Source organism: Rattus norvegicus, chromosome 1 (genome assembly GCF_036323735.1).
Source record: "Rattus norvegicus strain BN/NHsdMcwi chromosome 1, GRCr8, whole genome shotgun sequence".
NCBI classification, from domain to species: Eukaryota; Metazoa; Chordata; class Mammalia; order Rodentia; family Muridae; genus Rattus; species Rattus norvegicus.
In genome coordinates, this window is record NC_086019.1 from 217,331,090 (window position 1) to 217,351,935 (window position 20,846).

The window sequence follows — 20,846 nt, forward strand, 5'->3', positions numbered from 1 at the left end:
ACTCTGTCACGTGGAAAGCACATGTAAGCACAGCTATTGCTTATGATTTGACATCTGGGTACCCATTGATGACATTTCTGTCCCACCCTTCTTTCTTCTCCTGACTAAAGAATACAAGTACATAAACTGTGTGACCAGAGGCCAAGAAACTGGAGCTGGACAAAGTTAAGACACAGAGACTTGCTTATGTGTAAGCTATGCTTTTTGTACAGACAGGCTTAGGAATAAGCCTTTTGCAGCTTCCCAAGTGGGATACAGAAGCTTGAAGAACAGGTCACATTTTGTGCCTTCCCCACAGGCATATAGGCAGCTCATTTCCTCTCATTATTATTATTGTTATTTTCCTTAAAACAATAATGCAAAAGGGACTCCACTAAAAATTTAGAAGGAGTCAGAGAGTTCAGAGATGAACGGAAGAGTCGTGTGTCTTTTCCCTCTGCTGTAACTGCTGATGGAGGAAATGGAGAAAAAGCATTACCACTACTGAGACACCCATCCAAGGAAAAGGTGAATGAGAATTCTTCAGCATTTCTGCCAATGTAAAGTTCCCTAAGCAAGAAACAAGGCAGTCCTTTATAATCACTGCATTCTTCAAATGTGAACGAGAGCTAGATGTGGCTTCTCTATGCAAGGGTAAGCTGTGGAAATATGGAGAACAGATTGTGGAAGGCCACAAGAGATGAGTGTAACTATGTGTCTTGGAAGCTCTCTAAACAATAATGCTTATTAAAAAAGAGCTTAAGGAGAGATCTCATTTTCCACTGGCAAGGATTCCTGCTCTTGGGGAGGTGCTGGGAAGTTTATTTCTGCTTCTTCTTCTTCTTCCTCCTGCACTGGAATAATTTCAATTTCCTCTTCATTCTTTGGTTGGGAAGATACTCCACTTAGCTCAATGATTTCTTCTTTCATTTTAATTGTCTGCTCTTTTTTTTCTCCAGCTGACAGCAGAACCACATTCTAGAAAATAAACAAATGCCTCTTGACTTTTATCCTCGACACACCTTCCAACAATCTATGTATATCCAAATGCCAAATTATTCTCAGGTTTTTTGTTTAGTTAACCTTATACTATAGATACAAGGATTGGCTGCATGGATGCTCATATTCTTGTCAAATCATCTACTTATTAAACCCCAATTCTGAGTAAATTGTTAAGTGCTCCAGGCATTTGCCATTTTGCCTGGAATAATCATACAACATGAAAAAAAGAAAAATATCAAAAATAGAGGAGTTTAGATTCTAGAACTGATTTGCTTTTAGTGATTATAACCTGGGGAAGTTATTCTCATCCTGCCTTCCTCCCATATTTGTAATGAAGGAATCAGTAACGACTATTAGGTTATAAGCTAAATCTTATAGTCTGCCACTTTGAAATAGTTTATAATAGAGGTACTATTGAAACATTCATATTTCCTAGTTTTGGAGACTCTTTGAAATACTATTGTTTTGGAAGTGGAATGAGGTGAAGGGAGTGGAAGGGAACACTGAAAAAATCCACGAACCAGTGACTTCATCAGCCTTTAGCCTTCACCACACTACAATGGGAGAGGGCACGCCATCCAGGTGTGAATACCAATGTCCACCACAGGCTTAAACTTTTCAATACTTGTTCTGCGGTTGGCAGAACTGGGAGTGATCAGAAGTGTGGCCTTGTGGGAGGAGATATATCACCAGTGGTAGGCTTTGGGGTTATAAAAGTCAAAGCCATTTCTAGTTAGTTCTCCCTGTCTCATGCTTGTGGATCAGAAGTCAGCTCTCAGCTACTTCTCCAGAGCCATGGTTGACTGCCCACTGCCACGATCCTCCCCATGATGGTCATGGACTCTAACTTATCCTCTGGGATTGTGAACCCCAAATAAGTGCTTTCTTTTATAAGTCACGTTGACCAGGCCATCTCATTACTGCATTTCAGTAGAACAGTAAGACAAAGTGGGAGTGGGAGTCTGAAGTCAAGTAGAGGGAAAGGCTGGGTGGCAGGCACACTTGTGTACCTGTGGAACTGTGTAGCATCTGTCTAACTGTAGACTCCGTTACTCTTCAAAATATTGGCTGTCACTACTGGTGTTTTCTGGGTTCCAAAAATTACAACAAAACTTTATTTTTTCCCAATGAAACTCCCAATTCCAAAATTTCACCAGATCATATTCTATGTAAACAATTCTTTGTAGATATTAATTTTCTAGCTTGTTGTGGACAGGTAACTCCAACTTACAGATTTGGGCCTGGAGCACACTCTTTTCCACTCATTCTCTACAACACCGGCTGTCACGAGCTTCTGGAAGAAGGCAGAGATCAGCATCACCGACAGAATGCCCTGGAAATCAACAGCATGGAGGCACAGGTGAGAGAACAGCAGCTGGACATGCACAGTGCACAGGAGTGACAAATGACTGGAGCTCAAGGCGCAAAAATTGAGCTCAGTTCTTTAGGCGAGTAAGCCGAATTGCTATGGGAAGCAGTTGCTAAGAGATAGCATCTTTTAGGCAGGCACGAGAAGGTAAGGTGGGAATAGGAAACTGAAAGATCAACTCTTTTTTAAAAAAATTCTTCTAAAGAAAGACTCATATAAAATTCTTTTAGTTTGGCCTGATACCATAGCTCAATTGGTAGGATACACCGCTAGCATACTTGAAGTCTTAGGTTCTAGTCCCACTATGTAAACTAGGCATATCGGCACATCCCTGTAAAATCTCAGCACTAGGAGATGTAGAGTTAGGAAGATCAGAAGTTTAGTATAGAATAGTTACAGTATAGTGAAGACCAGACTGGACTACATGAGACCCTGTCTCCAAAGAAATAGTATCATCTTTAGGGGGATGTGATATCATATTGAGGAAACTCCACAACATTTGAGAGATACACTTCTTTTCCCCTTTAAACTCTGCATTCAAACTTCAATGATGACTAATATGTCAATAACATTTTAGGAATTTCCTCTATGTTTTATTAATAATGGTAATTATTAATATCATCAATGATATTAAGAATGATGAACTCATAACGCTTGGTGTAGTGGCCTGTGCCAGTAAGTCCAGCATTCAGGAAATAGGAGCGGGATTGTTGTGAATGTGAAGCTAGTCTAGGCTAAATAGACAGTATTAGACCACCCAGTACCACACAACAAGAGCATCCCTCAGAAGAAATGATAAAGTTACAGATAGAATCTCTTTTACAAATGACACTGTTCTAAGTGTGTTGCCTATGGCAACCAATTTGTTTCTCAAGTCAACAGAGGCAGTATATGAGGAGGGTTCTGGTCCAAAGCTACATACAAAAAAAAATAGCAGACACAGAGTACCTGGATGTGGAGTTGATGTTCATATGGAGCATAGCGCATTCCCTCCCTGGAGTCACTGCTCTCAGACTTACCAAGAACACAGACTGCACGCTGTTACAGTACTGTGTAGATGGGGAGTTTTTCTCTGAGGAATTGGATGGCTCACAGTTGTAGATATCAACATATAGCTTGGGAGTTTTAATCAGTTCCAGTCTCTCCATTTTTAAAAAATGAGAAACTGTAATGTTAAGTATGTCCATGATTGAAAGAATTATTCCAGAAATGGCAGCAAAGAGGCTTAGAGAGCTCATTATCACTTTCGCTTTGACCTGAAACAGAGGCAGGTTTGTTCATTAGATTTGATTTCTGTTTGGAAAACATAAAGCAGGATATAGGATTTCAGCCATCATTCCCCTGACTCATGAGGACACCACACCTGAGTTCTAGATCAGTGCTTGCTATGGGGTTTAGCCTCTTTGTTATTGTGTTTAGCCTCCTTCTCCCCCCCTTTTCCAGTCTCCTTGTCTTAAGCCATCACCATCTATTCAATTTACCAAAATTCCAATGATCCTTCACTCACATCTACTCACATCTCTGGACTTTTTCATTGCTGCCGACTTCCCAGACATGCACTGAATGAGCAAGTGAGGATTAATGGTATTGAGAAGATGCCTCCATAAGATCTGGCTATAAGGCATTTTCTTAATTACTGATTGATGGGAGAGGGCCCAGCCCATTGTGGGTGATGCCATTCCTGGACTAGTAGTACTAGGTTTTATAAAAAGCAGACTAAGCAAGCCATGTGAAGCAAGACAGTAACCAGCACTCCTCCTTGGCCTCTGTATCTCCTGCCTCTAGGTTTCTACCCTGTTTGAGCTCCTATTCCGACTTCTTTGGTGATAGACAGCAATGTGGAAGTGTAAGCTGAATAAACCCTTTCCTCCCCAACTTGCTTTTTGGTCATGGCATTTTGTCACAGCAATAGAAACCCTGACTAAGACAACCATCAAATAAAATGTATCACCCATAATAATAACAACACTGCTCCCTACTGATGTTATCCATTAGGGCAAATTTCTCTTGGTAGCACAGTCTAGAGGACATGGCTCTGACTACTCTGACCTGTGCGGGTGATAAAAGCTTGCTATATCATATGCCATATGGTGAGGCATTATTGATATGTTTCACTAACATATTTCACTCCTGGCTATGTGACTTATTAATGGCAATTTGGTAGTTTGGGTTGTATTTGATATTTGTAAATTCCCTTAAATTGATATTTTTCAGATAGACTATAAGTAAGAACCACCTCAATCCAAAAGTGACATGTACTTAGTAAGTATAAGTATTATTAGAGGATTTTTTTAGAGTGAAATTTGGTGGTGAGCTCTGATCAGCCACCCAGATTCAGGAATTCTATAGGTTACTTATTTTAAAAGGATATAAATAAATCTTTATGGACAAGCTCTTGTAGGCCTTATCGCCCCATCTCATCTTTATATTGATTTTCTGTGTCAAGACTAGCACTTCTGTTCATAGGGGCTTTGGGGGACTCCATGGCACTCCTGTACTTGCTTGGGGTTCTGAGTCTCATTGTAAGGCTATGATCAAGCTGGGACCCAACTCAAGTATCATTTTCCTAAATGGTGCATCATTTCCTAAGTAACATTCTTTCAAGATATTCTAGGTCTGTCACCTCCACAGGGAACTTAGCATTGAAAAATTATCAAGTCTGGTCTTCTGACCCTGCCTTTGATTCCTCACCATCGACAGACTTAGGCAGATGTCATTTTTGAGTGTCTTGTGAAAAAAAAATCACATCGCAACCAGGATAGGTTCCATTGCTCAGAGAAGAGTCTGTAACTACAATGCTCTTTTTAGGGTCCCTGGGCTTGTTTTCTACTGAGAAAGTAGCTGTGTATTTCGTGTGTGGGACAGGGCATATGATTACTTGCCAAACTCTTCCTGGAGGTTTTCTCTGCTGCAGCTGCCAGGAGTGATCCTGAAATGATGTACTACAAAGAGAGAGGGGTGGGAAGGGGGGAGGGGCAGAAGGGGGAGGAGCAGGAAGACGGAGGAGCAGAAGGGGAGAGACAAAAGGTGACTGTTAGCCACTGATAACTGCTTGGGAAGGAACCATCTACATTCTTTTGTGTGTCTTTCATTAAGCTGTATATTAAATTTCATCACATTAAATTATTTCTTGGAAGCCATCTTTCTTTGTTATTCGGGTTCATACATGCAGGCTGTGCTGTTCAACCTTTGGGACCTCTAACTAGGAATAGAATAAGAAAAGAGAGAGAGAATTCACACCTTTCCTTGTCAATGAGAACCCCCTGGGCCCATACCATCAAATAGAGACATAAGGAATCCCCTCTAGTAACATGATTTATTCCTTATCTACACAGGCTACGATTACACTTTGTCTCTAGCTTTAAAAACACAATTACGGTGGGTGACTGGCAAGCACAGGTGGGAGAGAAAGTGTGAATTAAAACATTTTCCCTCTTTTCAATAAAAATATGATATTTTTTATGTGTGTGGCTGTTTCGTCTGCATGTTTGTGCCCCAAGAGCATGCCTGGCCAAGGAGGCCAGAAGAGAAAATGTTGAATTCCTCTGGAACTGGCATTACAGATGGCTGTGAGCTGCCATGTGGGTGCTGAGGATTGAACCTGGGTCTTCTGGGAGAGCAGCTAGTGTTCACCACTGAGGCATCTCCCCAGCCCATCTCTCTCATTGTAAATTAGTGAAAATGTTCGTGTGTGTGTGTGTGTGTGTGTGTGTGTGTGTGTGTGTGTTCACAGTGACTTAATAGCCTTGATGTGTAGAAGGCAGGACTTGAATATGATACACTTTATCACATCATTGGTTGCTACAGGAAGTAAGAGTGAATATTTCTCCCAAGTTCAAACAATGAAGTGCAGAAATCTTACGACTAATCTACCTTGGTTCGTGGAAGCTTCAATTCTGGACTCACTCTTAGAGGGACATAGTCATGAAAAGTGTCCAGGCAAAATAAACACTACCTAGCCTCATGTCATCCACAGAATTTATAAGGCTGGGAAACATGTACATTAAGTAGCCCAGAAGAGCGTTGCTGAACTTGTAAGTATAAAAGATTATTTGAGATGAAAATAATTTCATCAGGTTCCATAGTAACTAATAGACTTGTAGAGACATGGGAGGACTTAGGGTTGTTTCCATTTCTCCTTTCCTTCCAAAGTGCCAAACATCCAGTGTCTCATACCCTGCACTAGCCAGCTATGCAGAGACCCTGCTTTGTACAGTCTTCATCGCCTGAGAAGAGCTGACACAGCTCCTTTCTGTGAATCCACATGGAATATGACCCCTTCAACCGCAGGAGCCTCGTAGTGTAGTCTACCCTCCTTCCTACTTAATTATGCCAACCCCGTAAGATTCTGCTGCCCATATTACTTTCCTCAACATAGAAACAACCTAGATCCTTTTTGGCTTTTTTCCTCCTTCAACATCTCAAAAGTTGTTGCTGTTTATTGTAACTTACCATAATGCCTCCCCACAGAGGGTACCATACACTCAAACAGATGGGTGCAAAAACTCCTGTGGGGATCATCAGCAGTCCCCCCAGGGAAATGTGGAAGAGGCCATTCATGATCTGGACAGCCTGAGGAGAGAAGAAAGGCACTGGTGAGGATTGAACTCACTGGTAGGGGTCAAAGGCAACATGGGAGACCTGAGACCTGAGTAGACACCATGCATTGGTCCTAAAAGGAGTGGTAGCGCTGTCCAGAATTTTGCCTCCTTGTTCATATCGACCTCTCTCACCACACAGCGCATTTTCAAGGAACAGATATGTCTAAAAAAGCAATGATGTAAGATTATTCTGCAGTGATCCAGGTGTTAACTGGTGTCCTCTGGCATCGCCCACTTTGAGAACATGGTCACTTAAACCTGTCTGTGTGAGGCAAACTGAATTCCATTTACAGCCTGAAGCATCAATATTTGCCAGCCAGAGTATCTCCAGAGTGTGGAATGGAGGAAAACAGTCTTACCCCCAAAGCCTTTGATTCCCTCATGAAGAAGCTTTGTGTGGGGCCCACCAGTGAAGATGGTCTTCTGGGGATTACTTTTTGAGCAGGTTGCATGGCGAGGGGTCCTTTTGTAGGCTCTGTTGGGAAAGGTCCACTCACTGAATTTCTGGGTGTTGTCATTCTATTTTCAAACCCCTGAAAAGAAAACAGTGAGGTGAGATCAAAGACAAAGTCTTTGGCAATCTTACCTTCTGACACCATCTAATACTTCTTTTAGTATTCCCTTGATGGTGCCACTGAGACTGTCCTCTTCCTAGTATCTTCAGATGTAAGACAAGGTCGACTACTATGTTATAGGAAAGAATCTTGTAGTTTTTACTTTATGCATCTATAAAATGAGAACAGAACAGTGCCCTTCCATAGAATTATCATTAAGTGAGTGGACATATGAGCCGAGGACAAGGAAAGAGGGTAGCAAAGTGATGAGACAATGAGTCACATTCCTTCCAGCTCTGACTATTTAGCTTTCTTCATGTGTCTTGTGTTGGGAGTATCCATCCATTGGTTACATCAACCATGTACTTGAATTTCATTGCTATTTTCTGTACCCTGGACATCCCTCTGTAGGACCACACATCTGGCTAATTGTAAGCTGTGGAATTAAGACTGTCTACCCAGGTTGCTGAATCTTATTAAGTACATGGGGGGCTGGGCAAGTGAATCTCTTACACTTTGTCCTGTTTTATAAGTACAAAGAAATTCCTCTTGGGAGATCTTTTCTGAGCCCAGCAGAGGAGACAAGGGATGAATCACTGCCTCTGTTTTACAGAAGAGGGGACCAGGACAGACATGTTAGGTAACTATAATTACTAATTACCTGAAAAGAAGCCCCTAACTTGTCAACTGCAGTGCAGTCTCACTGCTCTGACTCCTGTGGGGAACAGTTTCATTTCTCTTCCTTTCCCTTCAAAAATATGCACACTCTTAATGACTTAAAGCAACACAGAATTTGACTTTTCTGCAACATGGGTTTTAGGGAAGCATTTCTTACTTGATTTCCCTCCTGTTCTAAATTAGCAGCTGTCACATGGCCCAGGGGAGTCTGTTTCATGCCACAAACCATCCCACGAGACCATTAACCATAAAAATTATTTACATAGCCCACCTAAGAGTATGCAAATGAATATTGCTCTGGAGCTAGAAAAATCTGAGAAGCCAGTTTGCTCATGTCACAAGTAAGGATGCTTCCCCTGGATATGGGGCATCCTTTGGCAAAGACCTTATACCTCATTCTGTGTACCCGCAGGTTGGACTGCAGTGCCACAGTTGTTTACTTGAGCATGCACTATGTCCCAGGGATATTAGTGTGCTAGTTCCAGTTTTTCTCAGACCTCCCTCTTAGGAGCCATTGTATCACCTTTAGTAGATACGTCAATAGAGGTTCACATCAGTTATTTTCCCAAGATCATTTGGCAACTAGAGAATGAGTTAGAAGTCACTTCACTCCATTCTAGGGAACGAATTTTAGTGATGGTGACTTAACAAATGCAAGCTCATTAATTGTTCAGGTTGAAGGAAATGATTGGACTACCATTATTATAATTCTGCCAGAGTTCCCAACTGCTTACTAAGTATTGGCTTTGTATTGTTACTGAGATGAACTTTTTATTTAGGCAGAGTCTAGTGGGAGTGTCTGTATGGCCTATTGGCAGTAATAATATGGAGAGAAGAACATCTTTCTGTTAGAATAATATCTTTGTAATAACTACATTTCTACAAAGTGTTGAATAACTATTATTACAAAATATCTTATAGCCAAAATAATTACTTTTATATGCCATCTTATGCTAATGATCTCCCTGTCCTCCCTCCCTTTCTCACACACATGAGGGCACTACAGGTTGGTGCAATAAAATTACATTTAATGGAAACAGATGAAGCTAGAGCTGGTCCACATACTCCTACAAATGTAGGTTTTTGCATCATTGCCTTATTAAAAAAATCATACAAATTGTTTCAATAGACTTCAGTTCATAGCAAAGATTGGTATATTAGTAGGGTTACTGGTCACATTGGTCAAATATGACAATAGGAAATCATTTCATATTTCACAAATATTAAAATCAATACTGACACTGAAATGATGACTTAATTTGCTCACACACTGTTCTATTTTATCACCCACTGCAGCTCCCACAAACCCTTTTGACTTCTAAAAGCATGGCCGTTTTTTTCCCTGTATCCCGGGAAGATCTCACAGTATCTTCTCTGGTTTGGGCTTAAAGAATGACTCTTAAGACTAATAATTCCATCATCTTCTGAGACACTTGAGCCACGCCCCCAACCTTAACTTCCCCCTTTGCCCCTCAAAGTAGCTTTGCATTTATTCTTCCTGTCCCATGCTTTGAGCTGCGGTTGAATCTGACATTCTTTCCTTCAGTCCATTTGCTTCCACCAAGGTGTTCACTTCTTCCGGAAATCCCTTCTTCCTGGGACCTACTCTCACTCCTTGTGTGTGGCAGTATGTAGTAGAAAGAGCCATCTACATTTGTGATCTCTGTGAAATTAGGATAAGTTATAGTTGTCCTGTGATCGATATGATAATACATATCCAAAGAATAATTATTACTACTGACCTTTATTATGCTACCTTGTTTCCCAACCCAAACTCTCATTTTAAAATATGGCAACGTCCCCCATTACCACTCTGTTTTCCCTTTCCTCCCTTCAGCTTTTAAAATTTTTGCTTTCTACCTTTTCCCCTAACTTCCTCCTCACGGACACAGTCCCTGATACTCTTCAACTAGATTCTGCCATTCAACCGAAACTCTGTACAAAGGTTGTGCTGTAGCCTGTGGCCTTTTCTGGGTACAGTGCCTCAGGTCACTTTATTTTGCTAATTGCTCAGACTTAAGACATTGGAACCAGGGGGTTTATGAGATGGTTCAGGTCAAGTCTTACAAGCATGAAGACTGGAGTATGGATTTCAGCTTCTATATAAAATGCTGGCTGTGGTAGCATGCACTTGTAACTTCAATGAAGGAAGTATAGGTGGATAGATCCCTTGGGTTTGCTGGCCAGCCTGTCTAGCCAAATTTTTAAGTTTCAAGTTGGGTGAGAGACCTGTTTTGTGACTGAAGAAGATTTCTAATATTAACCTATCTTCCACATGTGTTTGCATGTGTGTGTGTGTGTGTGTGTGTGTGTGTGTGTGTGTGTGTGTGTGTGTATGCACACAAACAGAGGCTTGGAGGGAGATTTTACCCCTGCTCCTTCAGCTCCCTTATATTCAGGCAATAGCAAAATCATGCCATTTCCTCTGTAATACCTCTTACACATGGACCTTTTCCCTACACCTAGTGTCATCTACATATTGATTCTGACTTACTTTCCTGGTATAGCATAAGAAAAAAAATCTTGCGGATCAGGCCAGCCAGATGGCTTAGCACTCCATTCCCAGAACTCACATGATAGGAGACAACTGACTTCTGCAGATTGTCCTCTGACTTCCACATAGGTACACATGTGTGCAAACATACTAAATAATAAATAAGCAAATAAATGTAAGAGTTGCTAGAAGTGCTCTGGATACCGTTTTCCTTCAATATGTTTTCTACTATATGCCCCACAAAGCAGCCAAGACACATACATCACCTTAAATCTCTAAGTCGTGCTCTTCCTGGGCTCTCACCAACCCACCTCACTGTCTCTAACTCTCGTTGGCTTTCTTGAGACATCCTTCTGACTCCTCATTGCAGTCCAGCTCTGGATGACTTTCAGAGCCTGTGTCCAGGTCATGCCTGTCCTGTCTCCTGCTTCTTTGCTGAATCTGCAAAACCTTCAAGCTAGTCCTTCCTGGTCTCTCTCCACGTCCTGACAATACCCCCCCCCCCCCCAAGAAGGACCATCATGTTACCTCAGGCTACTTCTTGGCTGATGGTAAGAACTTCCTCAGAGTCAACAGCAGTTCATGTTTATTCCTTTTCTACAGCTACTTTATTTTAGTGTGACTCCTGCACACGGTGCCAACCCAGCAAGGGAACTGTGTGGGGTTATATGCCAAACCGGCCTCTTGTGATTCTGTGAGTTCAGGCTTAAACAGACCACCAAGCTTGGCTTCCTCTCTGGGCAGGTAAATGCTCAGGATGCTTTCTATTCACAAAGTGATAACCTCCACTTCACCTGACCATCAGTGAAACAAAACCATTATGAGGAAAACAGGGAAAGTCTCTCTGTCTCTGTCTGTCTCTCCACCCACCTTGCCCACCTCATCCACCCCCGACACACTTACTTTACTGTTTACTTTCGGGAGCGCATTAGAATCTGCTTAAAGTCAATCTCTCTACCCCGTCTCTAGCGCCCACTCGCACCCTTGGCTTCTTAGATTATAGACAGAAAACAGGATTTGTGCTCAGTATTCCAATGCCAGATGGTAAGGTTTTACATCATCTGCATATGCTTACACTGAAGTTTTCTCTTTGGAGACAAACTCAGCTGAGCAGAGAGGAATGGAGTTAGATTTTTATGGCCAGTATTATTTTCTAATTTGGTCTCAGGTAGTCCTAAAACAATTCTGTATTCTAGGTTTTATCTTCATGATGCAGAGGACCTCGTGTTATTGATCCCATTTCATGGATGAGGAAATTGAGGCATGGAGAAGTTTAGTAACTCACCCAAGGTTATGCAGCTTCTATGTGGTAGAGCCCCAGGTGGAGCACAACATTCTAGAGACCTTGTCTCCATGTTTGAATCCGCTCGACAGCTACTGCCCAGAGTCATTTTTGAGAGGGAAAGCCATTAGGAGAGGGGTGGCACATCCAGCCTTGAAATCGCCACACTAAATCATGCTGCCATTTGAAAGTCTCACCAGCGATACCCCAGGCTGAAAGCTGACTTTCTATTCTCTAAAACCACTCTTTTCATCCAGACTTTCTTTCTATTAGAGTTATTGAAACAGAGCAAATTCAATCCTTACCTGGGTCTCCGAGGCTTGAAGGCTCAAGGACCAATTTAGCTGTTCACTGCTGAGATCAGCTGGCCTCTTCTATCTCAAGTTCTTGAAGATGAGTGAGATAGACCAGGCCCCGAGTGGTACCTCTGATTGACACCAGGTGACAGGAAATTAGCAGCTTCTGTTACCTTGAGATTTGCTCCAATCACTTTGCTTTGATACAAAGGATATACAAAAAAGTTTCTGCCTTACCAGGAGGTTTCACTTCTTAAAAATTACCCTGGGGACTGCCTGGAGCACTTCATGCTACCTTAATTAGAAGAACTTCTGCAGCCTCCACCCTGTAAGCAGGTGTGGATGGTGGGTCCCCAAGGGCTGGAAGAGGGCTAGAAATTCTCCAGAGATGGGCTGGTAGGGACTGGCCTTACCTTCATGCTTCACTTTTGGGGCTGAGTAGGTGTGTGTGTGGGGCACCCAGGCAAAGATTCAGAATCTGTAATCAGGTACTCTTGGGAGTATTTGTTGGTTTTTAAACAATACCCTAATTTGCTCATGCTCAAAGCTCTAGCGGGCCATGTAAATCTTATGTCAAATTTAGCAGAAATGGCCTGCAATCAAATTTGTCTCTGTAGAACATGCACTCAGAAGCGTGAGGCAAGACTCAGCTCCCATTTCGGGTGCTAGGCCCTGAAACAGCACATTTACATATGAGCCCCCCTTCCCCCTTCCTGCTCCCCTCCCTTTGCAGTATTGCTTGGAGCTCTGTGACTGACTTCAGTGATAGGTCAAGTAGCGAAGTGGCAGAAGTTGGTGACATGGGGAAAGTCTATAAACATTTGGGAGGCAAAAATTAGATTTTTCTCAAGACTATTATTCTCTCTTCCCTATTTAACCTCATGTTAGACTTTTTAAAATTAATTTTATTTTGGTTTAAGCTGTTTTTGTTTTTATTTTTTTTTACACTCCAGTCATTACCTCCTCCTTCTTCACCCGCCCACAGTTCAACATCCCATTCCTCCTACTCCCTGTCTCCAAGAGTATGTTTCCCCCATCCCACGCCTCACCCCCACCAGGCCTCCCTACTCCCAGGCACCCTGAGTCTCTGGAGGGCTAGGTGAGTTCTCTCTCGCTGAGGCCAGACCAGGCAGTCCTCTGCTGTATATGCGTCAGGGGCCTTGGACTAGCTAGTGTATGCAGCCTGGTTGGTGGTTCAGTGTCTGAGAGATCTCAGAGGTCTGGGTTACTTGAGACTGCTGGTTTTCCTATGGGGTCACGCTCCTCCTCAGCTTCTTCCAGCCTTTCCTTAATTCAACCACAGGGGCCACAACTTCAGTACATTGGTTAGATATAAGTATCTGCTTCTGTCTTATCCAGCTACTTGTTGGGCCTCTCGGAGGACAGCCAAGCTAGGCGCCTGTCTGTATGCACACCGCAGCATCAATAATAGTGTCAGGCCTTGGAGCCTCCCTTGAGATGTATGCTAAGTTGGGCCTGTCACTGGACCTCCTTTCCCTCAGTCTCTTCTCTATTTTTTTAATATTTTTTATTGGATATTTTATTTATTTACATTTCAAATGTTATCCGCCTTCCCAGTTTCCCCTCTGGAAACCTCTTATCCCATCACCCTACCCCCTTCCTCTATGAGGGTGATTTTCCAACCACCCACCCATTTCCCCCGGCCTCCCCACCCTGGCATTCCCCTACACTTGGGCATTGAGCTTTCACAGGACCAAGGGCCTCTCCTCCCATTGATGCCTGACAAGGCCATCCTCTGCTACATATGCAGCTGGAGCCATGGGTCTGTCCATGTGTACTCGTTGGTTGGTGGTTTAGTCCCTGGGAGCTCTGGGGTGTCCGGTTGGTTGATATTGTTGTTCTTCCTATGAGGTTGCAAACCCCTCAGCTCCTTCAGTCCTTTCTCTAACTACATTTGTCCCTGCAGTTCTTTTAGACAGGATCAATTCTGGATCAGAGTTTTGCCTGTGGGTTGGCAACCCTATCCCTCCACTTGATGCCCTGTCTTTCTACTAGAAGTGGACTCTACAAGTTCCGTCTACCCACTGTTGGGCCTTTTGTTTTTTTTTAATTGGATATTTTATGTATTTACATTTCAAATGTTATCCCCTTTCCCAGTTTCCCCTTTTCCCATGCTCCCCCTCCCTGCTTCTATGATGATGCTCCCCCTTCCACCCACCCACACCCACCTCAACACCCTGGCATTCCCCTACACTGAGGAAAAGAGCCTTCACAGGATCAAGGGCTTCTCCTTCTATTGATGCCAGACAAGCCATCCTCTGCTGCATATACAGCTGGAGCCATGGGTCCCTTCATGTGTACTCTTTGGTTGGTGGGTTTAGTTCCTGGGGTGTCTGGTTGGTTGACATTGTTCTTCTTCCTATGGGGTTGCAAACCTCTTCAGCTTCTACAGTCCTTTCTCTAACTCCTTCACTGGGGTCACCATGTTATCTGATGGTTGGCTGCAAGCATCCCCATCTGTATCAGTAGGCTCTGGTAGGGCCTCTCAGGAGATACCCTTGGGTGGGAGTGGGAGCATCCTCATAGAAGCAGGGGGAGGGAAAGGAGTTAAGGGAGAAGTGGGGGAGGAATAACATTTGAAATGTAAATATATAAAATATCCAAGAAAAGTAAAATTTAAAAAAATTTAAAAAGCGGAAAAAAACCGCTCAGGTGACAGCCAATGGTGAGGAGGATGTGGAGAAAGAGGAACACTCCTCCACTGTTGGTGGGTTTGCAAGCTGGTACCACCACTCTGGAAAGCAGTCTGGCAGTTTCTTAGAAAGTTGGACATAGTGCTACGTAAGGGCTCAGCTATACTACTCCTGGGCATATACCCAAAAGATGCTCCAACATATAACAAGGACACGTGCTCCACTGTGTTCATAGCAGCCTTCTTTATAATAGCCAGAAGCTGGAAAAAACCCAGATACCCTTCAACAGAGGAATGGATGCAGAAAATGTGGTACATTTACACAGTGGAGTACTACTCAGCTATTAAAACAATGACTTCATGCAACTCTTGGCCCTTTTGTCTAAGGTCCCTCTCTTTGAATCCTGAGAGTCTCTTACCTCCCATATTTCTGGTACATTCTAGAGGGTCCCTCTCCCCCTCGGTTACATATTTCCATTCATTCTACTGGCCTTCAGGGCTTCTCTTCCTCCTCCCCCAATACCTGATCATGTTCCCTTTTTCCCCTCTTCCTCCCACCCAGATCCCTCCCTCCCTCTACCCCCCCCAAGCCCCCATGATTGCTTTCTTCTCCCAAGTGGGATTCAAGCATCCCTTCGGCGTGTTAACCTTCTTGAGTTCTGTGGATTGTATCCTGGGTATTCTGTGTGTTTTTAGCTAATGTCCACTTATTAGTGAGTATATACCATGCATGTCCTTTTTGGGTCTAAGGTACCTCACTCAAATGGACACTTTCTCCATTTTACCTAAATGTTGAAACACAGTAACAATACTAATATGAGGCTATTTCACCCCTCTCCCTCCTCTCTTTTCTCCTCTCTATCATTTAAGATGGTTCAGAGCCATATGATTAGGACCACTGAGCAGTAGTATTCCTGGGGAGGGTGGTTTTGGTGGAACATATACAAAGATGCTCAAGTTACTGAAGTTATCTGTGGAACAAGCTGCTAGTTAGTTAGAGAACTTCCTGCCATTCAGAAAACTCAGGTCAGACTTAAGGGTCACCTGTAGGAATGTTGTAGTGAGGAGGGGAGTGAAAAGGGCAGGTCCACCATCCATTCAACGTCCTAGTTGTGATTCTCTTTGTATCTATTGCAATGTGTTGGATATAGTGACATAATGTCAGAGTCTGTTTTGGCTCCTCAGTAGAATATCTTAGGACTTTTATAAATTTAGAACTAGCAGAGACTTATTTATTAAGTAAGGTTTAGGAGTTTGGAATGTCCAGGGTTTTCATGTTCCAATATCTCAGGCAGACGAGCAAGAGAACACACACCCATGGACAGGATTGGGGATGGGTGTTATCTAGTTGTCATGGTAACAGTGTTAGCATTTTAAGGGCAGAGTCTTATGACCAATCACCACTTAAGACCCACTTTTCAGCACTGTCACACTGGGAATTAACTTTTCTAATCTAAGCTCTTTAAGAATGTATCCAACTGCATAGGTAGCAATGAATAGCCTAGTAAGGGCACCAGTGGAAGGGGAAGCCCTGGGTCCTGCCAAGGCTGGACCCCCAGTGAACGGGATTCTTGTGGGGAGGGTGGTAATGGGAGGAGGATTGAGAGGGGAACACTCATATAGAATGGGAGGGGGAGGGGTTAGGAGGATGTTGGCATGGAAACCGGGAAAGGGAATAACATTTGAAATGTAAATAAGAAATACCCAGTTTAATAAAGATTAAAAAAAAAAGAATGTATTCAAACCAGAGCTCTCCAGCCAGAGTGTGGATGAGACTCGTATCCAGGCATGGCAGGTGGGCTGGAGATGTACCTTTTGGTGCACTCCGTGTGGGAGCAGGGTAAGGTCTGGCAAATGTACGGTCTTTGAGAGTCCTGACCCAGAGCTACATAACCTGATCTTCATAGCCAAGTCCCATTTCCCTCCAGTCTTAGGCTGTTTGTTCTTCCAGCCTTTCAAGCCAGTGGGCTGACTTTGGCTCAGTACAAATGCCTCTCAAACTATCTTGAATTCAGTTTATATGGCCAACTTAAGTTGTCTTTGCTGATTTGGACTGAGTGTGCTTAAATGTCCACCACAATTAGGACTTGTCACTGCCTTTGGTTCTATACTTTTTCCTGTTTTATGTTTGACATTTTATTGATTCTATAACACACTTAACAGTTTTCCTTTGAAGTATATTCATCATTATTCTGTGGCTCCAATTTTGAAAAGATGTTGTCTGACAGTGTCCTTTTATCCACTTAGCATTTGCAGATCCACATATGCCCACCCACCCCATCTCTCAGTACCGTGTTTCCCGCTTCTGAAGAATACATTCTACATCATGATTATTTGTGTCTGCCTTTACTCAGCCTTTGGTCTCCAGGCTCTTGAAAAGCAGGGCTAGGCTTTTCTGGGTCTTGTGCTTTTGCAATGTTATGGGACCTAAATGTTCCACTTGGCTCTTTCTCCCATAAAGATGATCACTAGCAGGCAGCCCACAATTTGGAAGTAAAGTGAAGGCATGTCCCCAATTCCTCAGCAAAGCTCTGACACCCAGGACGCTCTGCTTCCAGAGGGATTTTGTTTCAGTGCATTGGCAAGGGAGAACTGAAGCTCAGTTTCAAAGTATAATAGAATCTGGCTACAGGCCTAAAGATACAATGTTGCACCTATAATATAAGTTTAAACATTTAATGTTTTTTTAGTTCTTTGTGCTCTGAGGGGATACTTCACATTTTTAACAGGAAAATAACATTCATCAAATGCCCACTCATATGCCAAGTACTGCCTGTGTAGAAAGTTTGATAACACATACACAGTATGCACTGATTGTTTTATGATTAGAGAAACCAACGCTTTGGAAATGGAGAAACTGGTCCACAAATGCACTGTTAGAAATCAAGAAAATAATGTTTTAAAAGCAAGAAAATCCTGATTATAATCCCGTATGCCATTTATCTAGTGACTTTAAATTCTAAGAGCTGAATGCTCACAGAACTAGGTAGGTGTTGCTGAATTTTAGCCTAGGCATTTAAAGCCTGTAGTGTTGAAATATGGTCAAATCATGTGACTGTGCATGATAAAATGTCATTTAATATTCGGTCTAAATTACCAGTCCTTACTGTCATGGGTCAGGTTTTCAACTTTAAATACATCTAAAGCCTCATATATCTGGACATCGCTCGCTCAGGTACCAAATATTCTTCCACCAGAACCTCTCTCCATGGGAAATAAAAACTTACCTCTCTTGCCCTTCACCCGTATACATACACCTTCAGCTTAGAGCGTGCATCAGCTCCTTCCAGTTTAGAGAAGAAATCTAAGAAAGCTGTTAGTTTATTCATTTGAACAAGGTATGTTTCTCCATATATCCAAAGCAGCGGAAAACTATGAGACTTGCATGTGGTGATTTTAATTCAAATCCTGTTTTTAAATGAGATACCCTTTGTGCTCTTAGAAAAGTTGGCTGACTTGAGTTTCACTTTCATGTCTATGACCAAAGGCACACTTCCCTTAGGGCAGCCATATCAATTGAAATGACACGGGAAGTGTCTCAGTGCTTAGCAATAACCAGCGCAATGCATACAGTGTAGTGGTTCTCAGAGTGAGGGCTGGCAAGCTTCTGAAGTCCTCAAGACCCCTTTTGGGATCCATGAGTGCAGAAATGTTTTCAGTACAACACAAGGACCCTAAGTGTTATTCTCTCTCTCTCTCTCTCTCTCTCTCTCTCTCTCTCTCCCTCCCTCTGTGTGTGTGTGTGTGTGTGTGTGTGTGTGTGTGTGTGTGTGTGTGTCTGCATGGGCATATGTGCACCACAACCATGCAGGTGCTCATGGGAGCCTGAAGATGGTGTTAGAGACTCTGAAACTGAAGTCAGAGGTAGTTGTATTCTGTCCAATGTGAATGCTGGGAACCAAAGTATGGAAAAATGGGAACCAATCTTAACTTGAGCCATCTTGCCAGCTCCCACATTAAAATCTTATTTAGTTCTTTCCCTAGATCATACTGGTGCATTCCACAGGATACAGAGAATGAGACGTGACAGACCAACTACAGCCAAGAGTCCTCCAAAGTATCTAGTTGCCCCCGTTTCCCACGATGCTGTCTTAAAGCAATGTCTCCCAGACATCCTATGCAATGGAATCCGCCCATGAATCTCTCTTTGAAAACTGATCAAGTGCACAGCTCCCACCACACTCTGATGTAACTGATGTGTGCCCATTGTGCACTGGGGATTCTGGAAGTTCCTCAGATGAAGTGAGTGTGCAATCAAGTCTGTGACCCATTTCATTAAGTGGTCTTGGAAATAAAACCAGTGCCGTTCTCCATGCTACTATACATACATAGCAGAGGATGGCCTTGCCTAACAGCAGTGGGAGGGGAGACCCTTGGTTCCGGGAAAGCTTGATACCCCAGCATAAGGGGATGCTGGAGTGGTGGGGTGGGGGAGTGTGGGTGGGTGGGGGAGCACTCTCATACAGGCAAAAGGTAGGGGGGCGCAGATGTGTGATGGGGTTGGTGGAGGGAGTAACCAGGAAATGGGATATCATTTGAGATGTAAACAAATGGAATGATTAATTTAAAGGTTGTTTTTGGGGAAAACAGTCTGTCAACATGTAATGACTCTTAATTTTGAAGGGTATAAAGGGCTTAGTTCAAAGACTTGGGAAGTAGACATTGTTAGATAAGGAGTGAGACCTCTCAGGCTGTGGAACCAGATGACCTGTTGCTGTGGACCTATCACTATAAGCCTTGTGACCCTGACCAAATCTTATCCTTTTTGCACATCAGCTTCCTTGTTTGGATATAAGAATAAAATTAGCCTCAGGACTTTTGTGAGGTCAAATAAGCAGCAGCTGTATTAATTGGCACAAAGTCTGAGACATAGTCACTCCACCAATATTTGCCATCATTGATTACTGATTTGAGTATTTAGTTTGGTTCTCTGTTGCTATGGAAAAATACTACAGCCCAAAGAAATTTAGGGGACAAAAGGGGTTATTTGGCTTATACTTTCAGATAACAGTTCATCTCTAAGGGAGGTCGGGTCAGAGACTCAAAGCAAGAATCTAGAGCAGAAACCATGAAGGAATACTGCTTACTCTGGTCTGTTACCCACTGTGGTAATTTGAATTGAAATGGCCCCCATAGGCCCATAAGGAGTGGCACTGTTAGGAGGTGGGACCTTGTTGGAGTATGTGTAGCCTTTTTGAAGGAAGTGTGTCTCAATCCTCCTGCTTGCTGCCTATGGATCCAAAAGTAAAACTCTCGGTTCATTCTGCCATGCTTCCCACACAATAATGGACTATTTAACCCCTATAACCGTAAACCAGCCCCAATGAAATGTTTTCCTTTACAAGAGTTGCCCTGGTCATGGTGTCTCTACACAGCAATAGAAACACAAACTGAGTCATCCATATAACCAGCTAGCTACATGGGCCCACCCACATCAAGATCACAGTGTCACACAAACATGATCACAGGTCATTTTATATGGGCATTTCCTCTTCCCAGGTAACTCTAGTTAGTATCAAGTTAAAAAAAAAACTAACCAGTACTTTTGTAGATGTCTGGCTCGAAACATTTGATGATCTTGTGACTTCAAGGCACAATTTGCTGACCAACCCGTTCTTCTTTCCAATTCATCTTCCTACGTCATGGAGCAGGAGCCCCTGTGTGGAGTCTCTTAGGGGAGTCATTGAGAGATTGTCACAAGTAGCAAAGACAAATGACTTGGTCACCCCTGAGTCTGAGCTTCAGTTCATATCTTTGCCTATAAAGTGGCCATGCCAATACACCCAGGTAATCATTCTATCGAAAGAGGAAATGCCATTATCAGGTAGCAGAGTGGGTTTCACCAGCCAAAATGGTCCCCTATGAGTGACTCCCAACCCATTTTGCTTCAAGTAATTGTGAACTTTAAGTGTGTACATGTGTTGACTCTTTCTCACAA

The 20,846-nt window shown here is 42.9% G+C and overlaps 1 protein-coding gene and 1 long non-coding RNA gene across 5 annotated transcripts in view; one reads left to right on the forward strand and one right to left on the reverse strand.

The window, feature by feature from the left end:
• The window catches only part of LOC120093141 (uncharacterized), a 48,499-nt gene that overhangs the window by 19,718 nt on the left and 7,935 nt on the right, over positions 1–20,846 (forward strand). The window contains exons 4-5 of one of the 3 annotated variants that reach the window (XR_005499580.2): positions 2,198–2,341; positions 4,136–4,225. This is a non-coding gene — a long non-coding RNA (uncharacterized LOC120093141). Of the gene's footprint in view, positions 1–2,197; positions 2,351–4,135; positions 4,226–20,846 lie in introns of those variants that run through there. The other 2 variants (XR_005499579.2, XR_010061204.1) reach the window with 2 other exon arrangements.
• Positions 185–20,845, reverse strand: Ms4a1 (membrane spanning 4-domains A1). Of its 2 annotated transcripts, none has more exons than XM_039079860.2 (7): positions 20,446–20,845; positions 7,311–7,484; positions 6,803–6,922; positions 5,233–5,292; positions 3,370–3,606; positions 2,213–2,314; positions 185–957 (listed from the first exon to the last, which is right to left on the reverse strand). In XM_039079860.2, the coding sequence occupies exons 2-7, from the start codon at positions 7,467–7,469 to the stop codon at positions 739–741; spliced, it is 897 nt and encodes a 298-aa protein (XP_038935788.1). In that variant the 5' UTR covers positions 7,470–7,484; positions 20,446–20,845; the 3' UTR covers positions 185–738. The 2 variants fall into 2 exon arrangements, with proteins under 2 accessions (XP_038935788.1, NP_001386381.1); NM_001399452.1 differs by lacking the exon at positions 20,446–20,845 and adding an exon at positions 12,265–12,358.